The sequence below is a fragment of the Hippopotamus amphibius genome, chromosome X (genome assembly GCF_030028045.1).
Source record: "Hippopotamus amphibius kiboko isolate mHipAmp2 chromosome X, mHipAmp2.hap2, whole genome shotgun sequence".
NCBI classification, from domain to species: Eukaryota; Metazoa; Chordata; class Mammalia; order Artiodactyla; family Hippopotamidae; genus Hippopotamus; species Hippopotamus amphibius.
In genome coordinates, this window is record NC_080203.1 from 62855848 (window position 1) to 62869460 (window position 13613).

At 33.8% G+C, this 13613-nt stretch overlaps 1 protein-coding gene across 1 annotated transcript in view; it reads right to left on the minus strand.

The window, feature by feature from the left end:
• Positions 1 to 395: 395 nt before the first annotated feature.
• Positions 396 to 13613, minus strand: part of DACH2 (dachshund family transcription factor 2) — a 632298-nt gene continuing 619080 nt past the window's right edge. The window contains exons 11-13 of the mRNA XM_057717620.1: positions 11912 to 12058; positions 9967 to 10046; positions 396 to 437 (exon numbers count right to left, since the gene is read on the minus strand). Coding sequence (XP_057573603.1) covers positions 396 to 437; positions 9967 to 10046; positions 11912 to 12058 — 269 coding nt within the window. The remainder of the gene's footprint in view (positions 438 to 9966; positions 10047 to 11911; positions 12059 to 13613) is intronic.

The window sequence follows — 13613 nt, forward strand, 5'->3', positions numbered from 1 at the left end:
TTGCAAGTTTTGCCTCACTCATTTTAAGTAGTTACTCACCAATGCTGAGATCAACATGACATTCATTTGTATTGTTTTAAAGAAAATAAGAGCACTTAAATTATGGGAGAACTGGGAAATAGAGAAGAAATGCTTATAAAAATGATGCTTTCTTAAAAGCTAATAGAAGAATTGGTGAAAGTGTTGTCCAAATAACCATTTGTATTACTGAGGTAAAGTAGATTCCAACTTAAGTATGTGGATTATTACTAGTGTTAATTTTGGAACATTAAACAAGTAAATCATAAACTTTGTGATTAACAGATTAAGGAACATCAAGGAGGTCTGGATAAAATTCTAAACAATGTTTTTCTTTAAATTCACTGTAATTTCCAAAATTGAATGTTACATGGCCATCAAAAATAAGAAAAATATTGTAAAGAGAGTGACAAATAAAACTTTATGCTAATGGCCTACAGAAAGGAATCCTAGCCTAAAATTAGATAACTGAAAATCTATTAAGGTCTAGTTCTGATAGGGTGATGTGAGTTTAGCCACAAATAGACAATTTCTTTCTATTACTACTTCACCTTCTCTACATAGTTTTAAATCGAAAAGAGAGATTGTGTAATTTTTGTATTACTCCAATCTCTGCAAAGTTTTAAGGCAGAACTGATTATTAAATTATAGTTGACTTTAGTGTATTTTGGTTAACTACAAACTAGAGAAGCCTTTCCCCACCCCAGCCCTGCTGCACTGTTTTGCATGGGAGAATATTAAAGCCTAGCTAAATATCCTAGCTAGCTTACTAACTATGAGAGATTTTTTTACAGATTTGGATTGATAGTGATATTATCCATCAATATGGATTGACAGCAAAAACATGGGTGAAGGAGTTAAGATTCCTGTGTTTTAGAACCCACCACCAATAGCAAGCAAATTAACTTTTCTTGGGTTATTTTCCTGCTTATAAAATGAGGGTTAATTATAGTTTTCTTAAATATCACACAGGAATAATCCTGCTAGAGGATGTGTATATTAAGAATGGCACAAAGACAAGTTTCTCTTTCTGATGGAATATGTTAGCAATGATAGAGCTAGCAATAAGCCTGGACTTGCAACATTTTGTGCAATGGAACAGGAAAACTTAGCCAAATCTAAAAAAAAAAAAATCAAAGCCTTCAAAGGGAAGGGAGACTGGGGGGGAACTGGGAAGGGAGACATCTTGAATGGATTTATTATTTAGGTGTCTGGCTCCAGCCAGGCCTGAATCTATCCTTTGAAGTGTCAGTTAAGTCATCCAATAAGGTACCATTTAAAAATAAGCCCCCCAAAAAAGAAAAAAGAAAAAAATGACACAAAGTTCACCATGTTATACAAATACTAGGTATTGTCTTTCTTTTTTTCACTGTTCCCATTTTAGAATAACAATTACTCATTCCAAGAGTGATAAGCATCTTGGCATAGAACCACCACACATTTATATGTCAGCAATATAATAATTCTGTTTTTAAAGTGATGTGACAACAGTGGCATATGATTACAGCCTTCTATAAAAGTGCTGTCTGTTTTCTTAATTAAAACAGAAATGTGAAAGCGAAAAATAAAACATATGGGCTTCCCTGGTGGCACAGTGGTTAAGAATCTGCCTGCTTACGCAGGGGACACAGGTTTGATCCCTGGGACGGGAAGATCCCACATGCTGTGGAGAAATTAAGCCTGTGAGCCACAAATACTGAGCCCACGCACCACAACTACTGAAGCCTGAGCCCCTAGAGCCCACCCTCCACAATAAGAGAAGCCACTGCAAAGAGAAACCCACCCACCTCAATGAAGAGTAGCCCCCACTCACCACAACTAGAGAAAGCCCATGCACAGCAACAAAGACCCAACACAGCCAAAAATGAATGAATGAATGAATAAATAAACCTTTAAAAAATAAAGAAATAAAGCTTAAACCTTTAATCCAAGAAAGACTTTCCTTGTGCATGTTCTTCAGGTGTATCTGGGTTGGTAAGTGGGATAGGGTGACTCTTAAGCTTAAAAAATTGTACTGCACACTGTTTAAAATAGCCAGGACATGGAAGCAACCTAAATGCCCATTAACAGATGAATGGATAAAGAAGATGTGGCACATATATACAATGGAATATTACTCAGCCATAAAAAAGAATTAAATTGAGTTATTGGTAGTGAGGTGGATGGATCTAGAGACTGTCATACAGAGCGAAGTAAGCCAGAATGAGAAAAACAAATACCATATGCTGACTCATATATATAAAATCTAAAAAAAAAAATGGTTCTGATGAACCCAATGACAGGGCAAGAATAAAGATGCAGATGTAGAGAACAGACTTGAGGACATGGGGTGGGGGGGTGAAAGGGAAGCTGGGACAAAGTGAGAGAGTAGCATTGACATATATACACTATCAAATGTAAAATAGATAGCTAGTGGGAAGTTGCCACATAACATAGGGAAATCAACTTGATGATGGGTGATGACTTAGAGGGCTGGGATAGGGAGGGTGGGAGGGAGTCACAGGAGGGAGGGCATATGGGGATATATGTATAAATATAGCTGATTCACTTTGGTCTACAGAAAAAAAGCTGGCACAACAGTATAAAGCAATTATCTTCCAATAAAGAGCTTAAAAAATAATTGTACTGCATATGTAAAGAAGATAGGACATAAAGTGACTAGTTAAACAGTTATACAAGTTGAGTTAAACAACCCTTCTTAGATTATAGTCAGAAAGACCTGTTAAATAATGAATTAGCCCTGTAGACTATAAAATGCTTAGTAGCAGAACAACCTATTGATATTTTGTCTTGCAAGTCTATCTTGCTATCCCTACAACTACAATTTCATCTATTATGTGAGTGAGATATAGCTGGAATTGTAAGTCTTAGATCTGTAGATGAGATTTTATGTTATCATCATAATTAGCATGACAGCCTTTTAGTCACTGCAAATATTCTTTTAACAATGCAGTAGTAAGTGGTGCAAGCCACTCCATGAAAACCAGGCCCTAAAGTATCAAGTAATATTTGTCATATCCTCCTAAGAAAGAAATAGAAGCATAATATGTGCTATAATCTGACAGCTATTTCACAGCAAAGAGGTATGATATGGGCTGGAAAGTGCATTCAGTTAAAATAAAGATCCTGTGGAGGATGAAGAAAATGAGAGGCAGATAGTTCCTGGGAAGGCCATCTTATGAATCTTACAGGGAAAAAAAATGTTGCTGCTTTAGAGAATGATGCTAGGATTTTTTTTTTTGTGGAGTGTGTGCTAGCCATTTCCCACTCTATGATGGCAGTTTTAATAAAGTTTCTCTGGGTGGTAAAAGTCTCCCGCTCTTAAAGGAAATATTTATGAGGAAAAAGGACCCACTTTCCACAATCCCTCTAATCTCTGACATGCTATGTATTTCTGCTTTATAAGAGAACATTTCTACTTAACAATGGGAATATTAGAGTGCCAATGTATATCTTCCAACACAGGACAAGACATCAAAGGCAAGGGAAATTAATGGTTATGATAGTAAGGCAGGGAATAATCTATAAAACCCCTAGAGAAAGATGTAGACCATACTCTGGTGGGAGTTAGTAGAAAAGCTTATAGGGAAATTCTATCTGGTCTCCTTTTACTTTTTCTTGTCATATCACATATGTGGCAAGAAATCACAAGTGATTTCTCTTTTCTAGTCCCCTTACTTGCTCCTACCATCACTTTCCTTGCTATTTTATCAAATTCTGCAATGACAATCTTAGCTCAAGGGTAATTGTTGTCAATAAGTATTGGTAAGGCATCTTAAGCTCTTTGGAAAAATGTTGTTTTAGGTTACCAAGAGAGCAGCAAAGGGAAAATAATGAGGTGTCAAAGGTCAAGGAAGGATAGACACTGTTCAAATTGATTTTGAAAGAATGGATAAGAATATAAATATTCATATACTTTCATGATATAAATATATTTAAAATTCTATATTATAAATACATGTATATTAAATTCCATTGTAAAATGTGTTCTTTTTACCATAGAGATGTTAAAATCGTGTCTGCTGCTTTTAGAGTCAAATAACACTTTAGTCACTTTGCTTTTAATTCTTCAGTGATATCTTCACCAAATGCTGCTTAGATGAGATCATGGATTTTACAATTAGAATGGTAAGTTTATACTCTTTGAATAAGCTCTGATATTTTTTCTGAGCAAAAATGGTTCAGAGAGAAAGAAAAGGTTTAGTAAGTTTATCTTTTATATCAAATTTTGGTTTACTTTTGACATGTAGGTTGGATTTATTATCTGCTTCTGGTGTATTAGTATCAAAAAGAAGGGAAAATTATTTGATTCTACCATATTTATGGAAAAATATCAGATGAAAAATAAATTCCAGTGTTAAACTTTTTTGTGTCATTGTCAAACATGTAGGCATAAAAGCAAATGTAAAAATTATTCAAAGAGTTTGCCATTCCTTTGCAAAAGCAGTTCCTAGTTTTTTTTGTTTTGTTTTGTTTTTTCCCCAAACAAATGCAGTGGCAGAAATGGGAGCAATGTGTCACTGTGCCCTTGTACTTTATGATGTTATCTCCTCTGAACTTTTTTTTTTTCAAAAATTATTTTATTTTGTTACTGGAAAGTCAGTTCATGAAGGCTGTTTTCTAAAAGTTAGGAGCTTCATATTCTGGATTTGTTTTATCTATTATTATTAAGATGATGATGTCAATTTCCAAAAATTTAAGAAACATGCACTGTACCAGTAGCCCCTAACAATGAAATACAGTCATACAAAAGTTAACTAAGGTATAAACATGCAAAAGGAGAGGTCTCCCTGCGATCATAAAATGATGTTATTTTCTGTTCAGCAGTTCATGTTACTGCTGTTCATGCTAATTAATTAAAGGAGCTGTTGCTGTAATGTGCAAACAGGGAATCTGAGAAACTGAGAGGGCTTTTAGGTCTCCAAGTGAAGTTAAGTCAATCTGGGCATGGGCAATCAAATGTAATGAAATCACTTGTCAGTGCTAAGCTTGCAAAAACTGTGAAGTTTGACTAGGGAGTAAAAGGATTATAATTAGATTTCCAATAGGATAATAACTAAATGGCAGAACGCAGTAAAGAGAAAATATTACTTTGTTAGCTAATGGTACTGCTGTTCAGTTTTAGTTTTTATCAGCGCACTTGTAGTTGTGCTAATTTCATTTGCTTTTATCAGCAAAAATGCACTACGCAAATGGTACTTGAATGTCATTTGCAAAAATCATTGATCTGGAGGTACACTTAATGACACCTGGTATGTTTATTTTATGGGAAATGGAGATTGGTTGATAAGATGGTTGATGTGCTGTCTTGCGCGCCCCCAACTGAATTATGAGAATCTGTATGGGAAGATATTAGTGTATATCCTTCACCTCCAGCGATAGTGGGCACTGCTATCAGAGTGGGTGTGCATTCATTTTTTGATCACCTTAAAATATACAGGAGGAGTTGCTATCATAGACTACTAAAATATAAGGGATACAGAAATCCTTTCATCAGAAGGTGGTCTATTCATGATACCTTGTCTATCGAACAACATTCAAAGCGTAAAAGACATAAAATAACTAAGCTGAAGAGATTTAGAATACATGTAAGAATCCTAGTACATGGGCAGTTTGTGGAAATTATCATAAAACTACATATGACTTTATTTTTAGTTTTTAATTTTTTTAAATTATTTATTTATTTGGCCATGCCATGTGGCATGTGGGATCTTTGTTCCCTGAGCAGGGATTGAACTCATGCCCCTTGCATTGGAGGTGTGGAGTCTTAACCACTAGACCAAGGAAGGCTCCTATATATGATTTTATTACTTCTAATGATGGCCAAGCAACATTCTTCTAAGTCCTCTTAAGGAAATGTCACAATGAGAATAACTGAATTTCAAAGAGAATGAAGATTTCTATCCAGCAGAGCTATTGACAATAGTAAAAGACTTCACTGATGCTGGAATTGTTTGTTGTGATGGAGATGAATTGTGGAAATGGTATTGGATTGGCATGCATGAACTGACCCCCACAAACAATGCTAGGAAATAATCTTCCAAGTTAAAAAATGGGTAATTGAGGGAAGTGAAAAAGATGAAAATGGTATCAAAACATGTCACAAAAGAAAAGAACAATAACACACAAGAACAAAATTACTAGGCAGAATGGAAAAATAGCGGTTAAGCTTGCATTTAATGTTTTCCAAGTACCATACATTTTCTCAAGTTCAAAGGTACATATAAAAGTAATCTTTCAATTCTGAACATCTTAAACAAAAAAGTAATATTATTGGGATTTTTTGGTAATTATTTGAATTGACTGATTTGATGAACTATATTTAAGATTAATTCTGATAATATTTTCAGGCACCTGTTCCCTGGCTAATAAAATAAATCAGTTTTTGCTTATAAAATAATTTATTTTAGAAATTAAATTGTGATTCTACTCTCATGAATACAAGGCATTTACTCTAGGTTTTCATAAATTGATGATAGGAACTTTATCATTTACTGTGCTTAAATGCTGTGCTGAGTGGTGAGAATGCATACCTTTTCATTTTTACCACATTTATTAAGGATACTATTTAGCATAGGGTAAAAGGCAGACATTCAATAAGAATTATTAACCCACCATATTTTACTATATATTGAAAATATTAATCCCAAATGCTAGACAATTTTATTTGTAGTTTGAAAATACATATAAATGTTAATCCCCTTGCTTTAAAATATGTTCCATCTGAAACCTTTTAGAGGTAGATCTAATACTCTCATGTTTAGCCAGCAAAAACTAGGAGAGCTTATTAAAAGTATGCTCACTGAAAACAAATATTAAATGTGTCCCCTCCTAATCACAAGTTATATGCAAAAGCCATTCTCTGCAAACTTCATTAAAACAAACAACTGAGCCAAATAGTGAATCTACATTTTCCTTATATCACCTAATTGACCTCCCACAAATAAGTAATTTGCTGTTTGTTGCATGGAAATGAAGTGACTTTAGGACAGTTCAAAATTTTATATTTATCTCAAAGTTAGGAAAGATATTACTACTGTGAACTAGAAGAATTTTACATATATATATATTAGACAAACAGCAATGAATTAGTATAGGATTAAAGGATAATAAAGGATAATTAAAGGATAATAAAGATACCACCCACTGATGGTTTACCTCCTATAGTTCCAAAGCTGACCTTACATCCTACTCAAAGAAGGGCCCAATCAAGCTCAATGCTCCTTAAAGACTAGGTCTATATTTGTGTATCACAGATTCAGAAGGGATAAAATGCTTCAGACTTGTTCTACCCTACTTTGGATCTGTGGTGGCAACCTTAACTAGTGGTAGGCCAGAACTAGTGAGGCTTTATTTATAAATTTCACTGTGGTGAAATGATTAGATAGAAACTGAGTCCCATCCAAACTGGCTTTGCTCAATCTCCCAATTCATCCCACCCGCCCTTTCTCCCCTTGGTAACCATAAATGTATTCTCTACCTCTGTGTCTCTATTCCTGCTTTGTAAATTGGAATTGACATATATACACTATTGATAATATGCATAAAATAGATAACTAATGAGAACCTACTTTATAGCACAGGGAACTCTACTCAGTGCTCTGTGCTGACCTAAATGGGAAGGAAATCCAAAAGAGGGGATATATGTATACATATAGCTGATTCACTTTGCTGTACAGTATAAGCTAACACAATATTGTAAAGCAACTATACTCCAATAAAAAAAAATACTATGAAAATACCTACTGTACAGCACAGGGAACACTACTGAATACTCTGTAATGACCTATATGGGAAAAGAATATAAAAAAGGGTGGATATATGTATATGTATAACTGATTCACTTTGCTGTATACCTGAAACTAACACAACATTGTAAATCAACTATATTCCAATAAAAATTAATTTAGAAAACAATTGGGGCATTTGCAGGTCTGGGTAGTTATGGACAATGTTGCTATAAACATTCATATATAGGATTTTGTGTGAACATAAGTTTTCAATTCTCTTGAGTAAATAAGTAACTAGGAACAGGATTGCTGCATCGTTTAAGTGTATATTTAATTTTGTAAGAAACTGCAAAGCTGTTTTCCAGAGCAGCCACATAATGTTGTATTCCCACCAACAATGTATGATAGTTTCTTGTTTCATATCCTTGTCAGCACTTATTGTCAATTTTTTATTTCCTTGTATTCCTAGTATTAGCCATACTAATAAGTATGTAATGGTATCTTATTGTGATTTTAATTTGCATTTCCCTAATGGCTAATGATGTTGACCATCTATTCCTGGGCTTACTTGTTATCTGTATATCTTCTCTGAGAAAGTATCCTTTCAAATTCTTTGCCCATTTTTTAAATTGGGCTTTGGCTTATTGTTGAATTTTGAGAGTTCTTTATAATTCTGTATACAAGTCCTTTGTCAGGAGATTTTAAAGTATTGTCCAGCAGTCTACAATTTGTATCTTAATTCTCTTAACAGTGTCTTTTGCAGAAAAATTATTTTGAAGTTTTGATGAAGTCCAATTTATAATTTTTTTATGGATTGTACTTTTGGTATTATAACTGAAAACAATTTGCCTAACTCAAGGTCACGGAGATTTCCTTCTGTTTTCTTCTAAATGTTTTACAGTTTGGAGGGTTTTGAGGTTGAGGTAGAGGTTTTTGGTGTTTTTGTTTTATTTTGTTTTGTTTTGTTTTTGCATTTGTATGTACAATTTCTTCCCTACCATTTGCTAAAAAGAGCCTCCTTTATCCATTAAATTGACTTTGTACTTTTGTCAGAAACAAACAAACAAACAAAGTGGCTTTGTTCACACAGACACAGCTTTTCATCAGGTAAGCAAAAGAGGGATAAGAAACAGCAAAAGCAAAAGCTTTATTGACTGAGCTAAACATGTATGCTTTCACACCTAGTAAAGTTAATGCATTAGTTAGGTCTATCCAGCTGCAGCAGAATCAGGCATTACCAGAAGATCCATGATCTCTGACACTGCTGGTTTTGCAAAGATGATGTGCAAAACTATAAGAGTGAGGATTTCTAAATTTTCTGAAGCTGCCACACAAAATGGTGACCCACAGATGAACCCACATGGATCTTTCAGTCACGTCCAGTTCTGTTGCTTTCATGTAGATCCAGTCATTACACTGTGGAAAGGCAGCAATTAAACATCTAGTAGGCAAACTTTCTATGGTTATCTTCCTTTTTGAAAGTTAGGAAATTGTTTTCTCATGGAGACGCCTTTTCTTTTTTATTAGAGTGGGGCATGAATGTGAAAATAAATGTAATCTGCATACAGAGGGCTAGAAAACTACATTAGAAAGACACTGAAAAACTCCAATGGTAAAATTCAATTTTTATTTTTAGTTGTGTTTGCACTCCAATGAGACTCTATATTGATTTCTTTTGCCTATTTTCTTACCAGTAAATACTTCTTAAAATATTTTAAAGGATCTAAACAGTTATGGGAATCCTGCAAATTATGTATTACAAGTCCTGCTCTTATTTTCATCACAGTTTCTAAAAGTATCTATAATTAGCATCAGAACTTAAATATTGATAAAAAATGTTGCCTACTTTGCAAATATTAGCAGGTTATGATTTTTTTACCTGTGTATTTTACAAACAGTAGTGAGATTTAAAAAGCATATTATTGTACACTTCTGAAAGGTAAATTATACTCACATTTTGCATTTTTAGAATATGCCTAACATATAAATGTACATTTTAACAGATAAACATATGAGAAATTTGCTCACATTATATATGTAAAATTATTAGTCCCTAAATACATAGTCTCAATAAATACTGCAGACTTTTTCCTCTATCATGAAGTAAGAAAAGTTAAACTTATTTATTTATTTTACTTATATGAAAAGTATCAACATAGCAGCTTATCCCCTTCCCACCCCCAGGGGTCACATATTAAGTAGTTATAGAAAGAAATACTCTGTTTACTGTACCTTGCATAGCAGTACTATCATGAGGAGTTCCATTGCTTTCTATTTCAATATCTGGAATCCCACTATCTGAAAGAAGTGACATTCAACATGAAGGTACAATTCTGTTTTCTCCTGATTCCATTTAAAGTGAAAACTTTCAGTCAGTGCTTTGGTCCAATAGATAACATGAGACTTTGGGTGGCATTTTGTTTTTGTTTTTTTGTATGTCTATATGTTTTTAATGATAAGAAGGAGGATTATAAACCATAGCTAAATTCTACATTTGGGCATATATTTCCAGATATATAGTAAATATTTATTTATTTTATTCTCTAGAGATTAATCTCAGGAAAATAATCTGTCCATAAAAACCCCTTCAGACTATCAGGTAACATGCCCTGACTGTGGAATAAGAAAAAAGTGAATATAATTGCACAGTAGAAATGCCCCATTTTTATGGTATATTTTCCATTTGTAAAATGTAATAGATGATGAGAATATCTCTATGCTAAACGTGTGTGAACACCAAAACACAGGCTATGATTTGCGGTCTTTATTTAGTACTGGCCCTAGGGGCCAAGAGATACATGGTTTCAAAAAAAGTTATGAAAAAGAAACAAAGAGTTGGATTTTTTATTTTCAATTTTAAATATGAAATGTGATTATCTAAAAGTTACATGAAACACAGCTTAATATGGCCATCTCTCTCTCTCTCTCTCTCTCTCTCTCTATATATATATATATATATATATATATACACATTTGCTCAGACACCCTTGGGTAACGTGATAACAAACACCCATGTATCCAATGCCATCAAAGATGTGAGAAAGAAATAATTTGAATACAAGTTACCCATCATGCTGTAGAAACAGCTGCTTTTCCTTCATAACAGAGAACACTGGGAGCTACAGTGGAATTTACATATGGGTGGATTTCAAAAACTTAAAAAAAAAAGTCAAACCTCTTCAGAATTACATGTTTAGAGCCTCAAATAATGAGTGCACAGAATGTTTTTCCCATTGCTGGCTCTCACTGTCTAAGATGTTCCACAGTATGAGATACTGATGTAATATTATTTACCTTCTCTCTTCTGTGTCTCAGTGAGGCATGTCTGTCATGAGCTAATAATCTCACTCTGTAATTCTATCTATTGTGAGGACAGTGATCCAAGACAGTTACAGTAAAAAGGGAACTGAACTTTTGGAAAGGTAAAAATACAATTGAACACTTGTACAAAAATTTCTATTCATTCTTATTATAGCACACTTGAAGCAACCCCATTTTAGTTCATGTGTGTGTCACATTAGGTATGGAGTATGTGTACATGTGTGTATAAAATTCTTAGGTTCATCCCTGTTATGCACACATATCAGTTAAATATACCAGCTGTTAATGTACTATGAAACAAGAACTTGAATATCCTATGAAATGAAATTATGTTGTGGGGTTTCATAATTTAAAGCAGAATCAGAAAAGTTTGGAATTAAGAGATCTCATGACAGAAGCACCTCTTCTTACAGGAGCTCCAGGAATTTACTTAGAAACTTCTTTTCCAACAAGGCACTCTTTAAGCCCTCATCACTGATGCAATCTGCATTAAAGAAACCAGCATTCTAAAGTTCATTAAAATAAAGTACACCAAACATCAGCATATTTTAACATGAATGGACCTAAAACACTTACAGTTTAAGTGCATGGAAATTATTAATATCACTTCTTCTGCAAAAGTCAGCAGGATTTCCTGTTATTCCTAAACTATTTATATCTCCCAGAATAGGGATTATTTTGACAGATTTAATTAATGAACTAAAGCACTTGGCTTCAAATTGATTTTTTAATTACTGTATTCCTGGACTAAGTCTCTCCCTCCCCCTTCCTCTCCCCTCCTCCTCCCTCTCCCTCTCTCTGCTTTGTGTACCTTGAGTGTGAAGGTCCACTTCAGACATTACCTTTCAACATCCTCATTCCACTGTCACTAGTAGTGGCTTGCTTAAGTGCTTGTTCCACTTGCTCCCTGCGCTTTGATTCAAATTCCAAAGCTTCTTGTAGTTTTCTCTTTGCTTTTTTCTCCTTCTTCAGGCGCTTTTGCATGGTAGCTAAAATGTGGAAAGGGAAATACTTTGCAAAGCTTGCTCACTGAAATCAGGTTGTCAATTTTGATGAATTATAAACCATAGATATGGATTCAGAGAGAGATATAAATGTATGAGTCAACATATGATTAGCTTTTTTTTAAATTCCAATTATCATTAGACCCAACCAAAGAGTATTCATACAACCAAATTATTTTTGCTTTCACATCTCCAGTAAGTATGCTCTATAATACACATGCATTTGTATAGTGATGATGGTAGCAGTAGAAAATTGTCTTCTACTTTGACTACATGAATTTATTGACAGCATGAAATATTTTATAAATCTTTTAAGAAAATATTCTTATTATTCATCAGGTTATTCCTATACATATTTCAAAATACAAAAAGAAATCTGAAAATATTTATTGAGTTTCAAAACATGGTATATCTTTTAAAACTTACAATGTCATGGGTCTGTTTCTCTGAGATGTTACCAGCTTTAAGGGCAAATATCTATCTCTTTAAATATATGCACATATCATCAGACTCTGTCTCTCTCCATACATTTATATTTGAATCTATCTATACATTTTAAAGGGAGTAAATTTCAGCAATGATTATATTAAGCAATCTGTAAAAGCACAACAGCATTTCTTTCACAAACAGAAAAAGCAATGAAGAGTTAAAAACTATTATAACTCAACTCTCAAGGCCTTATGGCTTAATTAGAAACTTTGCCCTAATGTATGATTGCTACTATACTCTGAAACCTTGAAATCTGTGATAATTTCTCAAATAGAATTACTGGGCTCCAGCAATATATTGGTTCATAGCAGGGTTCTAAGCAGACCAATCTTCATATTCTTCCTAAATCAGTTTTAAAAAATTAAGATATTGATTCTCTGGCAATAGGAAAATATTCAAGGAACATTAAGTTAAATTATAAATTATATGACATTTTAAAAATCTTAAAAATTATTCATATACAATTAAAATATTTTGATTGCACTAAACTGAATATGATGCTAATTTGAGCTTCAATTATATCTATCTCACAGTTCAATGTCTTCATATAAATGACCTTCAGCAACTTGAAGAGAGACAGTTATCTAAATTTATGTTCATTTAAGACAAAAATTCAGAGGACTAACGTAATAACAAGATGGAAATCTTGGAATAAAGACAGTGAGAATGTATGGTTTCTGTTATTTTTGACAAAAGACTATTAAATAAGGTTGAGCATAAAAAGATTTTATTATTCTAATTATGCTTAATTATCATCATTCAAATAAAGCATTTAGTAAATTGTTTAAATGAAAAACATAGATTTAGGGACTTCCCTGGTGGCACAGTGGTTAAGAATCCGCCCCAATGCAGGGGACATGGGTTCAAGCCCCGGTCTGGGAAGATCCCACATGCTGCAGAGCAACTAAACCTGCATGCCACAACTACTGAGGCCACGTGCTGCAACTACTGAAGGCCATGTGCCTACAGTTGTTCTCCACAAGCTAAGCCACTGCACTGAGAAGCCCATGCATCACAACAAAGAGTAGCCCCCACTCGCCACAACTAGAGA